The 17,594-nt window shown below is 45.6% G+C and overlaps 1 protein-coding gene across 3 annotated transcripts in view; it reads left to right on the top strand.

The window, feature by feature from the left end:
• Positions 1 to 17,594, top strand: part of LOC121569209 (dipeptidyl aminopeptidase-like protein 6) — a 317,687-nt gene that overhangs the window by 239,884 nt on the left and 60,209 nt on the right. For all 3 annotated transcript variants that reach the window (XM_041879974.2, XM_041879977.2, XM_041879976.2), the window contains one exon: positions 9,709 to 9,823. In XM_041879974.2, the coding sequence (XP_041735908.1) occupies positions 9,709 to 9,823 (115 nt within the window). The remainder of the gene's footprint in view (positions 1 to 9,708; positions 9,824 to 17,594) is intronic.

Raw genomic sequence — 17,594 nt, 5'->3', positions numbered from 1 at the left:
TACAATGATGGTCGTTAATAAAATAGAGGATAAACTAATACAATTGACAAAACTGGCAATACAAAGTTTGAGGCAATACTGCCGTGGAAAGAGGACTTTATGGTTTTACGGTATTGATGCAGCCGCCTACACACAACTCCTACAAAGTTTCCGACATTGCAACGGTTCAGAATAAAAAGCTAATGAAGCTATGCACACCATGGCACACCATGGCCTTCCTCTGGCACTGGCCTGGCACTGGCACTGGCACTGGCACTGGCACTGGCACCATGGCCTGGCACTGGCACAGAGGAAGGCCCTCAAAATTGTCAAAGACTCCAGCCACCCTAGTCATAGACTGTTCTCTCTGCTACCGCACGGCAAGCGGTACCGGAGTGCCAAGTCTAGGTCCAAAAGACTTCTCAACAGCTTCTACCCCCAAGCCATAAGACTCCTGAACAGTTAATCATGGCTACCCGGACTATTTGCACTGCCCCCCCACCCCATCCTTTTTACGCTGCTGCTACTCTGTTAAGTATTTATGCATAGTCACTTTAACTCTACCCACATGTACATATTACCTCAACTACCTCAACTAGCCGGTGCCCCCGCACATTGACTCTGCAACGGTACCCCCCTGTATATATAGCCTCCCTCCTGTCACTTTATTTTACTGTATATATAGCCTCCCTACTGTCACTTTATTTTACTTCTGCTCTTTTTTTCTCAACACTTTTTTTGTTGTTGTTTTATTCTTACTTTTTTTGTTTAAAATAAATGCACTGTTGGTTAAGGGCTGTAAGTAAGCATTTCACTGTAATGTCTGCACCTGTTGTATTCGGCGCATGTGACCAATAAAATTTGATTTGATTTGATTTGATCTCTTAATGCAGGAGAACATTCTCCATCAGATAGGCTTCAGAATACCCAGCACAGCACTGTTCCCCTGTCTCTCACTGCACGAGTTAATGCACAGTGATACTATACAGTATGTTACCGTTGCGGACTCTCAGTCCAGAGCAGAAATCATTCAATGATTATTAAAACTCCCCCTACTTTCATTCAATTTTGCTGGAAGGTACACAGAGATGAACTGATATTGTCTATAGTCTGGGAAGCATCAGAGTAGCTTTCACTGGAGATTTCAGGTTCATATGGAGGGAGAGGTTCCTGTGTAGCTTGCACTCTTCTCTAGAGTAACACACCTTTCTCAAGGCGGTTGCATATTGATTAGACTACAACCTGTCAGTGAAGTCCGCTGCTCATAGTACCTGATGCTGGAACGTCTGTATTTCCTCCTCCTCTTGTTTATTTGGTGTTTATTAGATTGCACAAATGCTGTACAAGTCTTCGTATGAGAAAAAAACCACTTTCTACTGATCAGAGATGAAAATGGAAATATGTTTCTTCTTTCAGATAACCTGGCTGACCAATATATTCTAGCAGTTAAAAATGTCACTCCGTTTTGGTTGTGTTATCACTTGGCACCGAAACTCAATTAAACCTAATGACAGTCAAATGTTTACTCAAGCATGCAAAAGCGATGCGCTTTAAAATGTATTTGCAAGTTCAATCAGGTTCTAACAATCGGCAAAGGATTTACACGTTTGTACAACAAAACACAGTAAACACCTGATTCTGACTTTCACAGGAGAGCATATCCATGGAAAAATAGTACTAGGGGATTGACTCCATCCCGCAGTCATAATTATCTCAAATTAAAAATACTTCAAATTGTCTTGCAGCGTTGGATCATCCTAGCCCTGCAAGCGTTTTTGTATATTGATGTGTTTGTTTAGTCAGCTGTGACTACCCACGGGCTGTTTACAATACAACGCTCATGCTTTGTCACAGTAGAAGCCCTGCATTCACTACTGGTGTGAAGCAAGGCCCTGCAGTACTACCCAGGGTAAAGTCTCAATTGATAAACATGACCCAGACCAGAAAGGAACCCATCTATTATCTCTGTCTCTGATCTCTCTGCTTCTCTGTTGTCTTCTGAAGCTGAGAAGTGAAGATCTTATCAAGTTGTTTTTTTCCTCTGTTTGAGGAATATGTTTCTAAAGCTGTAGAGTCTGCCGCGACTTTAGTGTCTTTCTTCATGTTTGTTATGAATAATTGTGTGTGTGTGTGTGTGTGCAACCCTGATGTGTTACAATTGAATGCTACTGTGTAGGTGTTATGGTGAGTGCAGGTCTATTATATTGGGTCTTATGTAAAATCCCTAATCTGTTCTCCAAAACAGTGTGATGTTTATCCTCTCATATTGGCACAATCATCCTCAGTGCTGCTTTAACTGTACACAATGGGCGATCAGGGCTTCCCCTATATTTAAATCCTTGCCGCCACTCCAAAAAATACGATTAAAAAATAGCATTTCAGGATGGTAAAACATTGTCAGTGTAAACTTCAACAACTAAAACCAGCTATAAAATATGTAGAAATGATAATGGACCTTGTAGTGGAGGGCTAAAGGACTGTATCATTCTAAGGTTTCTGGTATGGGTGTGTTCGCCTCCGGGCGTCGGTCAGAACGCATTGATGGGAAGACACAGGCTTGTAGTTTACTTGAAGATAGACAGTATATGCTGTAATACAACAACATGTGGAAAAAGTCAAGGGGTGTGAAAACTTTCTGAAGGCACTGTACATACTATAACTGACAATGTTATAACAGCACAGGATGTACAGTGCCTTCAGAAAGTATTCACACCCCTTGACTTTTTCCACATTTTGTTGTGTTACAGCATGAATTGAAAATGGATTCAGGGGTGTAAAGCTCTTAGACTTACCCAGAAAGACTCACAGCTGTAATCACTGCCAAAGGTGCTTCTACAAAGTGTTGACTCAGGGGTGTGAATGATTATGTAAATTAGATAATTCTGTATTTAACTTTCAATACATTTGCAAACATTTCTAAAAACATGTTTTCGCGTTGTCATTATGGGGTATTGTGTGTAGATTGATGAGGATTTGTATTTATTAATCAATTTTAGAATAAGGCTGTAACGTAACAAAATGTGGAAAAGGTCAAGGGGTCTGAATACTTTCCGAATGCACTATATTTAATTAATTTTGAATTCAGGCTGAAACACAACAATATGTGGAATAAATCAAGGGTATGAATACTTTCTGAAGGCACTATACAGGGCTATGGCTTGACACAACTATGGCTTGACACCACTATGGCTTGACACCACTATGGCTTGACACCACTATGGCTTGTCACCACTATGGCTTGACACCACTATGGCTTGTCACCACTATGGCTTGACACCACTATGGCTTGACACCACTCTGGCTTGACACCACTATGGCTTGACACCACTCTGGCTTGACACTTGTGTGTGTGAAAGTGAATGTGGATGTGTGGTTTTCCTATAGGAGGAAGCAAATAACAAAGTGCCATCAATATCAGGAATAATATACAGCTATTATACAGTGACATCGCATAACACCACTGACAATATAAACTATGAGAGCATGACTATAACAAGTTACTACATATAAAAGGCTTAAACTAAAGCACCACAGTAGTAACAAATTAATGACCACTAGGCCATTACAATAACTGAATGGATGGAATCTTATTGAATTCCCATTAACACACAGGAAAGGATGGGAGCCAACACAATTACTGAAGTAACATGCACCGGCGCCATTTTAGGCTTAATCAACTAATAATTACTGACTCTGTAAACAGTCCTAATACACTGAAAAGGCACACTGGAGTGCTATCATAACCCAAATAGTGTGCATAGGCAATACACTAATATAATACACAGGGTGTATAATAACTTCTTATATAACTAAAATGACTGGTATGGCCGCGACCCGTCGTCCACTAATAAAGAACTACCACGGACGGGCCGCACATTTTATAACCCCTCTGTGGTAATAACTAAACAGATTTGCGTATAAGTGGTTACTAAAAATGATGCTGTACAGATGTTCTCTATGCATATACACAATACGAAGTGCTAAGGCGCTAACCATGCTACAGATACGCCATGCTAGATTCCTTAGCTAATTAACACATTTAGCTGCTGACATACACGACATTACAGACTTACTCAACTCTGAGAGAAATATGCATAATTGTTAGATAGTACTGCACTGTTGGAGCTAGGAACACAATCATTTCGCAACACCCACAATAACATCTGCTAAATATGTGTGTGACCAGTAAAATTTGATTTGATTTGGTGTGCTACCTTACAAATGTACAGGGAAATACATTATAAACAGTGACATGAAATGTAACTTACTGTTTAATAACGCACACTTGGGAATGTACTAACAGCCGGAAGCGCCGATAACCTCCTGACTACTTGACCATGACTGAGAACTTGTCCGGGCATGCTCCAGGAGCATGACAATGAAGGCGCTCGCGTGCACACTGTGCAGGGAGAACAGGGCTAGAATGAGAACAGGTCGAGAGAGGCAGCTTTTCGTACAGACAAGCCCCATGGCAAAATGTGTTGAATTTCAGGAAACTAGCTTTAAAACCGTAAAGGTTTTGCTCCACCCCATGGCAAAATAGCAACATTTTGTCTCTGTGGCCAAGTGGAGGGTCTCTAAAATGTTCAGTCGGAGTACACGCCATTGGCCACGGACCCGCTGCACCTACAACCTAGGCCACATTTTGATCCCCAAAAAACCCTGGAGTGACAAGTTACAATTTACAGTGCATTCGGAAAGTATTCAGACCCCTTGACTTTTTCCACCTTTTGTTACATTACAGCCTTATTATAAAATTGATTAAATTATTTGTTTTCCTCATCAATCTACACATAATACCCCATAATGATAAAGCGAAAACAGGTTTCTATAAATTTTTGCAAATGTATAAAATTCAAAAATACCTTATTTACATAAGTATTCAGACCCTTTGCTATGAGACTTGAAATTGAGCTCAGTTGCATCCTGTTTCCATTGATCATCCTTGAGATGTCAACCTATGGTAAATTCAATTGATTGGACATTATTTGGAAAGGCACACACCTGTCTATATAAGATCCCACAGTTGACAGTGCATGTCAGAGCAAAAACCAAGCCATGAGGTATAAGGAGTTGTCCGTAGAGCTCCGAGACAGGATTTTGTCGAGGCATAGATCTGGGGAAGGGTATCAAAAAATGTCTGCAGCATTGAAGGTCCCCAAGAACACAGTGGCCTCCATCATTCTTAAATGGAAGAAGTTTGGAACCACAAAGATACTCCCTAGAACTGGCCGCCCGGCCAAACTGAGCAATCGGGGGAGAAGGGCCTTGGTCAGGGAGGTGACCAAGAACCCAATGGTCACTCTGACAGAGCTCCAGAGTTCCTCTGTGGAGATGGGATAACCTTCCAGAAGGACAACCATCTCTGCAGTACTCCACCAACCTTTTGTCACGACCGTCTACGGAAGGAGTGGACCAAAGCGCAGCGTTTGTAGCGAACATGACTTTATTAAAGTTAAAGTGCACGAACGAGAAAACAATAAACAATGACGGATAGTGAAGTCCTCAGTACACAGACTGAAACAAGGAACAAAAACCCACAACCCTAAGGTGAACACTGACAGTTTAAATATGGCTCCCAATCAGAGATAACGAGCCGACAGCTGACACTCGTTACCTCCGATTGGGAGTCACATGACGAGACAAGACACTACAACCAAAACCAAACACAACCAAATGAACACACCCCTATACCCAACACAACCAAATGAATACACCCTGGCTCAAACTACACAGTCCCGGAGCCAGAGCGTGACAGTACCCCCTAAAGGCGCGGACTCGACCGCGCCTACACCCCAAAATAGGGGAGGGCTGGGTGGGTGTTGCTCCTCGGAGGCGGCTCCGGCTCCGGGCTTGACCACCACCCCACTTCACTCCCCCCGTAGTGCCCCCGGTCCGATCTGACCCCGCTTGCTGGATCAGGACCTCCGACGCGCACCCCTGGCTTGGCGCGTGAGGTAGGAATGGACCGGACCTGGCAGACGATACGCACCCTTTGCCTGGTGCGTGGAGCCGGAACAGGCCTCACCAGGCTGAAGACTCGCATCCCTGGCTTGGTGCGAGTAGCAGGAATGGGCTGGATCAGGCTGACGGCTCGCACCCTTGGCTTGGTGCGAGTAGCAGGGACGAGCTGAACCAGGCTGACGACTCGCACCCTTGGCTTGGTGCGAGTAGCAGGAACGGGCTGGACCAGGCCGACGACTCGTACCCCTGGCTTGGTGCGAGTAGCAGGAACGGGCTGGACCAGGCTGACGACTCGCACCCTTGGCTTGGTGCGAGTAGCAGGGACGAGCTGAACCAGGCTGACGACTCGCACCCTTGGCTTGGTGCGAGTAGCAGGAACGGGCTGGACCAGGCCGACGACTCGTACCCCTGGCTTGGTGCGAGTAGCAGGAACGGGCTGGACCAGGCTGGCGACTCGCACCCCTGGTTTGGTGCGAGTGGCAGGAACAGGCCGGGTCGGGCTGGCGACGCACACCGTAGGTTCTGTGCGTGGAGCAGGAACAGGCCGGGCTGGGCTGGCGACGCACACCGTAGGCTTTGTGCGTAGAGCAGGGACAGGCCGGGCTGGGCTGGCAACGCACCCCGTAGGCTTGGTGCGTGGAGCAGGGATAGGCCGGGCTGGGCTGGCGACGCACACCGTAGGCTTTGTGCGTAGAGCAGGGACAGGCCGGGCTGGGCTGGCGACGCACACCGTAGGCTTTGTGCGTAGAGCAGGGACAGGCCGGGCTGGGCTGGCAACGCACCCCGTAGGCTTGGTGCGTGGAGCAGGGATAGGCCGGGCTGGGCTGGCGACGCACACCGTAGGCTTTGTGCGTAGAGCAGGGACAGGCCGGGCTGGGCTGGCAACGCACCCCGTAGGCTTGGTGCGTGGAGCCGGATAGGCCGGGCTGGGCTGGCGACGCACACCGTGAGCCTGATGCGTGGAGCAGGAACCGGCCGGGCTGGGCTGGCGACGCACACCGTAGGTTTAGTGCGTGGAGCTGGGACAGGCCTCACCGGACTGTGGAGACGGATAGGAGACCTGGAGCGAAGAGCGGCCACCACCCGTCCTGGCTGGATGCCTACCTTCACACACTCTGCGTGAGGCATCCGCACAGGACGTACAGGGCTGTGAACCCGTACCGACATGACAGCACGCGATACGGGAGCAGGATATCCGGGACCGCGGAGAGGCACTGGAGACCTCGAGCGTAGAGCCGGCACACTCCGTCCTGGCTGCATCCCCCTTCGCACGACACGTGCGGGGTGCTTGCACAGGACGTACAGGACTGTGCCGGACCACTGCGTGGCACAGTACGCTGCTCCGCATACCGCGGAACCTGCCCCGTCTCATGCTGCCATGCCTGAGTACGGGAAGTTGGTTCCGCTCTACCTCCAGGCCTCGCCAACCTGCCTTCTGCCTCCCAACACCCGGTGACCACCTCTCCAAAACGTCCTGTAGCAGCCGCCTGCTGCCCAGCCGCCCAAGCCATGTGCCCCCCCAAAAAATTTCTTTGGGGTTGCCTCTCTTCCATCCGACTATGGCCCTGCTGACGCCGTTGCTCCTCTCCATCCTGGGTCTCCCCCTTCATCGCCCTCCGGTACCGGACGGCCTCCTCCCGCGTAATATGTCCCCAGCCGAGGAGGACATCCACCAGCGTTCTCTCCTGCGGGTGTTCCTGTATACGCTGCTTGGTCCTTTTGTGGTGGGTTTTTCTGTCACGACCGTCTACGGAAGGAGTGGACCAAAGCGCAGCGTTTGTAGCGAACATGACTTTATTAAAGTTAAAGTGCACGAACGAGAAAACAATAAACAATGACGGATAGTGAAGTCCTCAGTACACAGACTGAAACAAGGAACAAAAACCCACAACCCTAAGGTGAACACTGACAGTTTAAATATGGCTCCCAATCAGAGATAACGAGCCGACAGCTGACACTCGTTACCTCCGATTGGGAGTCACATGACGAGACAAGACACTACAACCAAAACCAAACACAACCAAATGAACACACCCTATACCCAACACAACCAAATGAATACACCCTGGCTCAAACTACACAGTCCCGGAGCCAGAGCGTGACACCTTTTAACATTTCACCAGACGTGACCTTCTCACAGTCGTTTTACCCAAAAAATCTCACAGGGTTGCAGCCCCGGAACCCCAAAGCAAAAGTTGATAAAACAAAATTGCTCAATGGCAGGGATATATCTGTCCGCCATACTATGTCCTAAAGCGGTCTACTCAGGCTGGTTAGAACTGAAATAGTTGCGCTGCCATTCTATCTACATCCTAAAGTAGTCTACTCAGGCTGGTTAGAACTGAAACAGTATGGGTCTTGTAGTGTGTTTGTGGTGGTTCTGTGGAATCAGTGTTGTTGTTTACTAACTCTCCATCCGCCTGGCGTGACGAGCCCTCGGCGGTGACCCCTGTGAAAGCACCCCCCGTTTTGCCAGAGCGCTACCGGGGATTGTGGTAAAACAGGTTGCTGGTTTTAATGAGTGTGTGAAATGGGCGGTGTGGTAAAAAGCCCCCTGCTCCTCTTCTTCTCTCCAGGCTAATGATGTCTGCCGCTCTGTTCAATTAAGGAGGGAAGAGGGTCACTAAAAGGCTTACCTCATAGACCAGACCATTAGAGCGCGTGTGTGTGGGGGGGTTCTATTGATTAAGGCCTTAGCCACAGATCCTCTCTGCACGTCCTCTGCTCAGGACTTTTTAGCCCCCCACCCACCGTAAACTAATTAAGAAGTTATTAATTCAGCTAATGTTTTAGGCTTTCAATGTCCTTTTCAAAGACTCTCCTAGCTTGGGTGTTTTTGTTTATTGGACTTGAACTGTCCAACTTTCTTTCGTCTTTGTTTAAGATTTTTTACGTTTGGGGTTGATGTAGGCCAGTGTTTCATGTTTTTGTTGTTGCTGCTGTTGTTCAGGTATAAGCCTCAATAACATTTATGAGGACAAATCTATTCAGTGCTACCACTATCAATCATAATTCTACTGGCAAAATAAATGTCTTGCAAAATCATAAATAATAAGGATTATTATTGGGGCAAAAAGGAGAAGGAAAACCCTTTTCTCATTCCACTCACTCCATACCCATCAGGGACCGTTAGTCAAATTAGATATTTATACTTTAACATTTAATTTTGCGTTTAAAACAATATTAAACCTACGATATAACTTCATTTGTTTTCTCCTAAAACACGGCTCAAGGTTGCTCCATAATTTAAAATCATTTTTCTAACAAAAAGCTTATTGACGGCCAAAGTTACCAATATTCCAAAAGCTCATTTTTTTATCTGTCACATTTGTTTGCCAGTGATGGCCGCTGACAACTTGCCTCATTGAGAACCCCCCCCCCACACACACACACACACACACCTCCATTCCTCCTCCCGCCTTTTGCTCATGGCGATTCTCCTTGAGAATTTGTGGTGTTTCTGTAGTCCACACCCGTCCTTGACTGACCCATTCATTTTAGTTCTCCGCATTTCTCTCCCCCTCCCTTCCTCCTTCCTTCCTTCCATTTCTCTTTTATTAGTTATTATTTCCCCCTACTCTTTAAACTAACAGACAGTATCACTCCATTCTTTTCTCTCTCCCTTACCCACTTCTCATTTCTTTCTCCCGTTGCTTTTCTTACCCTCCACAACCTTTCTTTCTCTTGTTCTCCTTCCCTGATTGTCTATCTCTTCTCTTTCTCTTTCTGACCGTGTGTTTCTCTCTGTCTGTTTTGTCTGACCAGGAGCTGGTGGGGAGTAACCCTCCTCAGAGGAACTGGAAGGGAATTGCAATCGCCCTGCTGGTCATTCTGGTCATCTGCTCCCTGATCGTCACCTCAGTCATCCTGCTGACACCAGGTAGGTGGGGAGGAGAGGAGGGGAGAGGGGAGGGAAGACAGGGTTGACTCCCGTACGATTTGGTAATAAATATTGACATATGCGCGTGTTGTTGTACAGGGTCAGCCATAGTAGTACGGCGCCCCTGGAGCAAATTAAGGTTAAGTGCCTTGCTCAAGGGCACATCGACAGATTTTTTCTAACATGCAGAGTATTGCGCTTATAGGTGCAGTTGGCTTGTACTCTCCCGTAACGACGAAACATAATCACTGCATGTAGTTGGAGATTCCTGCGTATGTGCACTCACTCTTTCTTTCTGACAAACACTTACACAAACACAATTTACTGTGTTACATATAGTGCCCCAGTCTCTCACAGGGGTACTTATAAAAATTTCACACACGGTAGCCTATATTTATACACAGACCCTCACTGGCATAGCACAAACCCCCGCAAGATCTATTCAATTATTATTATTATTATTATTATTGGGGAGGGGGGAGGGGGGAGGTTAACATAACAAGATTCAACAACTGAGACATAAACTGAACAAGTTCCACAGACGTGACTAACATAAATTGAATAATGTGTCCCTGAACAAAAGGGGGGTCAAAATCAAAAGTAACAGTCAGTATCTGGTGTGGCCACCAGCTGCATTAAGTACTACAGTGCATCTCCTCCTCATGGACTGCACCAGATTTGCCAGTTCTTGCTGTGAGATGTTACCCCGCTCTTCCCCCAAGGCACCTGCAAGTTCCCAGACATTTCTGGGGGGAATGGCCCTAGCCCTCACCCTCCGATCCAACAGGTCCCAGACGTGTTCAATGGGATTGAGATCCGGGCTCTTCGCTGGCCATGGCAGAACACTGACATTCCTGTCTTGCAGGAAATCATGCACAGAACGATCAGTATGGCTGGTGGCATTGTCATGCTGGAGTGTCATGTCAGGATGAGCCTGCAGGAAGGGTACCACATGAGGGAGGAGGATGTCTTCCCTGTAACGCACAGCATTGAGATTGCCTGCAATGACAACAAGCTCAGTCCGATGATGCTGTGACACACCGCCCCAAACCATGACGGACCCTCCACCTCCAAATCGATCCCGCTCCAGAATACAGGCCTCGGTGTAACGCTCATTCCTTCGACGATAAACATGAATCCAACCATCACCCCTGGTGAGACAAAACCGCGACTCGTCAGTGAAGAGCACTTTTTGCCAGTCCTGTCTGGTCCAGCGACAGTGGGTTTGTACCCATAGGCGACATTGTTGCCGGTGATGTCTGGTGAGGACCTGCCTTACAACAGGCCTACAAGCCCTCAGTCCAGCCTCTCTCAGCCTATTGCGGACAGTCTGAGCACTGATGGAGGGATTGTGCGTTCCTGGTGTAACTCGGGCAGTTGTTGTTGCCATCCTGTACCTGTCCCGCAGGTGTGATGTTCGGATGTAACGATCCTGTGCAGGTGTTGTTACACGTGGTCTGCCACTGTGAGGACGATCAGCTGTCCGTCCTGTCTCCCTGTAGTGCTGTCTTAGGCATCTCACAGTACGGACATTGCAATTTATTGCCCTGGCCACATCTGCAGTCCTCATGCCTCCTTGCAGCATGCCTAAGGCACGTTCACGCAGATGAGTAGGGATCCTGGGCATCTTTCTTTTGGTGTTTTTCAGAGTCAGTAGAAAGGCCTCTTTAGTGTCCTAAGTTTTCATAACTGTGACCTTAATTGCCTGCCATCTGTAAACTGTTAGTGTCTTAACGACTGTTCCACAGGTGCATGTTCATTAATTGTTTATGGTTCATTGAACAAGCATGGGAAACAGTGTTTAAACCCTTTACAATGAAGATCTGTGAAGTTATTTGAATTTTTACAAATTATCTTTGAAAGACAGGGTCCTGAAAAAGGGACGTTTCTTTTTTTGCTGAGTTTATATATTTATTGCGGGGGAAACTGCGCTACGCCTCTGCGGACCCTGTTCTATAAGTGGTGACATTCACAGAAGGCATTTACACAACCAATTGCTTTTAACACACACACATATATTTTCCATGGGCCTTGACTCCCTGGTCTTTCTTCTGAAGCCACTCTAAGCTTCTCTAACAGTCAGAATGACCTTTCAGACCTGTTTGGGAAGATTTACATGAAAAGCAAATCAATAGGCCATCTGTTTATTTTTTAGCTCATGGAGCGTCTTGATGTGCTTTTATATTCATGAGGAGCCATATTGATCAGTATAACTGCCAATATATTGGAGGTATAACGAAGTTACTGAGACAGTAATCAGTTTTCCTTGGTTATGTATTGACTGTCACTGGTAATTATTACAAATAGTTTCCCCTGAAATGGGTGTCACAACTTCCTCCGAAGCTGCCTCCTCTCCTGGTTTGGGCAGGCTTCGGCGTTCGTCGTCACCGGCCTTCTAGCCACTGCCGCTCCTCATCTCATCATTCCATTGGTTTTTTCTTGTTTATTACGCACACCTGTTTCATATCCCCTCATCAGTACCTGCATAAGTGTTCCCTCTGCCCCCTTGTCTTTGTGTTTGATTATTTATTGGATCAGGTCAAGAAAATGACTGTGACTTTGCTTTTGAATGTTTTGCTTGAAGTCGATGAAAGATTACTTTTGACATTCAACCAGATGCTTAATTAAAAAAAAATATATTGTGAAGAAAATTGATAAATGTAATCCATGACTTGCATTTTTCCTACGTCTATTATCATATTTGCATAATCAAAACAGGTAGCCTTAACCCCCCCTGTTTCACTATAGTGTATATTCAGTGTTTCATATCTGTCATTTAGCTTTTATAAAAGATTTTCATTTGGATGTGAAATCCCATGTTGAACTGGCTAATCACATTGTTAATCACTAATACTCATTACCATGTAGGGTTGCTGTGTTGTTTTAATTACTTTTACTGGTGGAGTCTTTAGAGTCAACATGTGGGCACACTGTATTTCCTACCAGAGTTTTATCTGGACTTTTCCAACCTTGATTTAGCATCCTAAAATATACTGTAGTTTTTCAATATCCCCCTCAATATTTTTCATCCGATGCATGGGCCCACCAAACCAACTGTATCAAAGAGAAAGTGTGCATAAGGTATATGGCCTACCGTGAATGGCAGAAAGCATAGAAGACATTCAACCTTTCATTAGCATAATTCTCAATCCATAGTAGTTTACAGGTAACTGAATCTGTAGCGAACTACCCAGTGGTAGATGGAGTACAATAAACCAATTTAAACTGCAGCACTAGAGTACTGTACTGTACCAGATGCCAAAGGGTCTCAACACCTTGTCAGTTCCTACTGTAGGTGTGAACTGTTTTCTTCTTCTCCTTCTCCTCCTCCTCCTTTCATATTTTAAGAGCTGTATTTTTGAGACTGCTGTGAGGGGAAATGTAGAGTTTAAAGTGACAGGCTTCATGGAGTATCCAGGGATGGAACGCCGTCTGGGGCAATGTGTCTGGAGTTGGCAGTGCTAAACCATATTCTGGCACAAACTGTTCCCCTCTGCCGTTGCCTTGTCTGGTCTCAGACTCCCTCACACCCTCTGTGCATTTGGGTTGCCAGGACTGGCCTGCCTTCTGGAACATAGAGGGACAGTGGCAGTCCGAGGGGGCTGTGGAGTCTGAACAGCTTGCATCCCTCCCTAAATCCTCCCCCGCCTCCCTCCCAACTCCTACAGTGTGCCCAAGCAGAACTCCCGTTTATGGTCCAAGTCTTTTCACAAACGGAATCCCACTGGGCTCTCACAGACTGCCCATTCCTGGGAGTTTGGAGGGCTATTTGATCAAATGGTATTATAAAAAATCCCTTCGTTAATAAAAAGAGGCTTTAGGAAATTTAGTGGATTAATTAGCTATCCACAACAACCCAAAACAAATACCGGATGATGGGGTTGAGTGATTTCTGCACTTCTAATCTTCTTCTGGCTTTCTCCACTTCTTTAAAGTGATTCCTTGAAGACCAATACATTGCTTTGACTGAGTGTGGTGTATTTTTTAAGGATAAGATGGGAGTCCAACTCCCTGAACATACTGCACAACCTGTAGTCCAGTTGTGCAAATGGATACATATAATCCTGCAGCAAAATCACTGCTTCCAGCTGGTAACCCGCCCCTCGCTATTCTGGAACTATTCTGTACTGCTCAATGCAGTAAATAGTAATTTAAACAAGACAACTGATCCATCTGTACCTCAGAGTTACAGTAGAAGACATATAAATGCTGTTAGGAATTGAGATGGCAGGTCTTCTCCCACTCACTAACAGAAGTTTGTTGATACATGTATCCCCACCAAACATCAGAGTAAAAACACTGGCTCCTGACAAGCACTTTGTTTTCATAACCTCAACTTCCCTCTTTACTCACAAGAGAGAGCAGCTTGTCATTGTATCTAAGTCACAGATCGATCTGTACCACAGGGATGGCACATGCTCTCTACGTCAATGCAAGTGGGTCAAGGTTTCTCCACTGTCTTTCGGGGGTTGGAGTATTTCTATGACTGAGGAGTGACATGCTGACTGATTGACTGACTGACTGGCTGACATGCTGACTGACTGGCTGACATTCTGACTGATTAACTGACATGCTGACAGCTCATTGAGGTCGTCAGAGGAGGAGCTAGACCCATCCAGTCATTGGAGCTGCTTCTCTTGTATACCACTTGTCTCTGCCTCCAGCTCTTCCTGGGAAAGGCTGTTACTGGCCTAGAATAGGTACTTCTGTCCTGCAGAGCACGCACTGACCCCTGCAATCATACAGAACCCAAGTGGCAGGCTGGCTAGAATTCTAGTGAGTTCTAGCTAGTTATTTCTGGATGTTTGTAGGAGGAAAATACATTGGTTTTATCTGGTTTCAGTTGCCTTCAGTTTCTTTTTATTTTCTGTTAATTTTTGGTCTATATTCTGTAAGAGATTACGCATGCAGTGATTGACGCTCATAATGTATAATAATATCACCTTATCATTTTTGAATATTAATATGGCTGCAGGTTATAGTTCCTGATAAAGGAAAGCTGATATGGCCTCTAGAGAATGTTTCCTTAACACTAGTAACACAATTAGGAACTCAAATCTCAACAGACCTCCAGTCTTAAGTGGATGCACACACAGACACACACGCTCACAAATGCACACACATTGACATACACAACATACAATGTACAGTGGGGAGAACAAGTATTTGATACACTGCCGATATTGCAGTTTTTCCTACTTACAAAGCATGTAGAGGTCTGTAATTTTTATCATAGGTACACTTCAACTGTGAGAGGCGGAATCTAAAACAAAAATCCAGAAAATCACATTGTATGATTTTAAAGTAATTAATTTGCATTTTATTGCATGACATAAGTATTTGATCACTTACCAACCAGTAAGAATTCCAGCTCTCACAGACCTGTTAGTTTTTCTTTAAGAAGCCTTCCTGTTCTCCACTCATTACCTGTATTAACTGCACCTGTTTGAACTCGTTACCTGTATAAAAGACACCTGTCCACACACTCAATCAAACAGACTCCAACCTCTCCACAATGGCCAAGACCAGAGAGCTGTGTAAGGACATCAGGGATAAAATTGTAGACCGGCATAAGGCTGGGATGGGCTACAGGACAATAGGCAAGCAGCTTGGTGAGAAGGCAACAACTGTTGGCACAATTATTAGAAAATGGAAGAAGTTCAAGATGACGGTCAATCACCTTCGGTCTGGGGCTCCATGCAAGATCTCACCTCGTGGGGCATCAATGATCATGAGGAAGGTGAGGGATCAGCCCAGAACTACACGGCAGGACCTGATCAATGACCTGAAGAGAGCTGGGACCACAGTCTCAAAGAAAACCATTAGTAACACACTATGCCGTCATGGATTAAAATCCTGCAGAGCACGCAAGGTCCCCCTGCTCAAGCCAGCGCATGTCCAGGCCCGTCTGAAGTTTGCCAATGACCATCTGGATGATCCAGAGGAGGAATGGTAGGTCATGGGGTCTGATGAGACAAAAATAGAGCTTTTTGGTCTAAACTCCACTCGCCGTGTTTGGAGGAAGAAGAAGGATGAGTACAACCCCAAGAACACCATCCCAACCGTGAAGCATGGAGATGGAAACATCAGCCAGGGCAACTAAGGAGTGGCTCCGTAAGAACCATCTCAAGGTCCTGGAGTGGCCTAGCCAGTCTCCAGACCTGAACCCAATAGAAAATCTTTGGAAGGAGCTGAAAGTCCGTATTGCCCAGCGACAGCCCCGAAACCTGAAGGATCTGGAGAAGGTCTGTATGGAGGAGTGGGCCAAAATCCCTGCTGCAGTGTGTGCAAACCTGGTCAAGACCTACAGGAAACGTATGATCTCTGTAATTGCAAACAAAGGTTTCTGTACCAAATATTAAGTCCTGCTTTTCTGATGTATCAAATACTTATGTCATGCAATAAAATGCAAAATAATTACTTAAAAATCATGCAATGTGATTTTCTGGATTTTTGTTTTAGATTCCATCTCTCACAGTTGAAGTGTACCTATGATAAAAATTACAGACCTCTACATGCTTTGTAAGTAGGAAAACCTGCAAAATTGGCAGTGTATCAAATACTTGTTCTCCCCACTGTATGTAAAATGTTACAAATATCCAATCCATATACATTCCGCCACGGATGCAGTATGATTGGATTACAGGGACCATATTTTCCCTTTGTGCGACTGTGCACTGGTGTGTGTTAATGAGGCAATTTGCTTCTCAAAATCCCCGGAGAGGGAACATGTGTGGCACAGAGTGTTGTGTTCAGATTGGGCACGACAGGCGGCCATGACACGTTGGTTGTTGCCTCTCCGGAGACAAGAGTGACTGCTTGCGTGGTGATCCTTTGAGAGGACTCGTGTAGTTTGTCTCGGGAACCTCCCGTGAGCTGTCTTGGTGAAAAAGGGGACTGGCCTTGTTCAAATACTTCACAAATGCACCTTTGCTCTCTACCTTTCTTGAAGTAATCACTGATTTTAATTGATTAGATTTCGTGTCAGTAAGAGGGTGATAACCTTGCTTTCAGCTATACAATCACTTATAGATCTGTGCTTACCTCCAGCAAACAAGGGAGGAAGGACGTGTTTCTGAACACGGCCACTGTCACCAAGGGAACAGGGAAAGATGTGACATAAGAGACTCTGTGGGGACAATTGTCCTCAGACCCAGCTCTGTGTGTGTGTGTGTGTGTGTGTGTGTGTGTGTGTGTGTGTGTGTGCAATTGCATAATCTATTCATTTGTGAAAGTATGCATGTGTTGAATGATGACGATGACAATGAATATCTATCTGTATACATGCTTTTCTCTTTGGAAGGTTGACGTTTATTGGAATGAGTCTGAGCGATTTCCGCTAGATTGTCAAAATTGTCTATATTGTAAATAATCTGGAAAACAAAAATGAGCTTTTTGGTCTTAATTTAAGGTCAGGCATTAGGGTTAGTATTGTGTTTAGGGTTAGGTTTAAAATCAGCCATCTATTGACCACTCTGCAGAGCTGCCCCCACGAGTCCCCTGTAGCTCAGTTGGTAGAGCATGGCGCTTGCAACGCCAGGGTTGTGGGTTCGATTCCCACGGGGGGCCAGTATGAAAATGTATGCACTCACTAACTGTAAGTCAATCTGGATAAGAGCGTCTGCTAAATGACTTAAATGTAAAAATGTAAGATTCATGAGGAAAAACAATAACCTTCATCTCGGTGTGCCTTTTCCACCTCTCTCACACCCTTACATTTCTATGCACACCTTCATGGCGCCACACTCACATCACTCTTTCACACGTCTTA

The sequence above is a fragment of the Coregonus clupeaformis genome, chromosome 7 (assembly GCF_020615455.1).
Source record: "Coregonus clupeaformis isolate EN_2021a chromosome 7, ASM2061545v1, whole genome shotgun sequence".
NCBI classification, from domain to species: Eukaryota; Metazoa; Chordata; class Actinopteri; order Salmoniformes; family Salmonidae; genus Coregonus; species Coregonus clupeaformis.
This window is presented reverse-complemented; position numbering and strand designations above follow the sequence as displayed.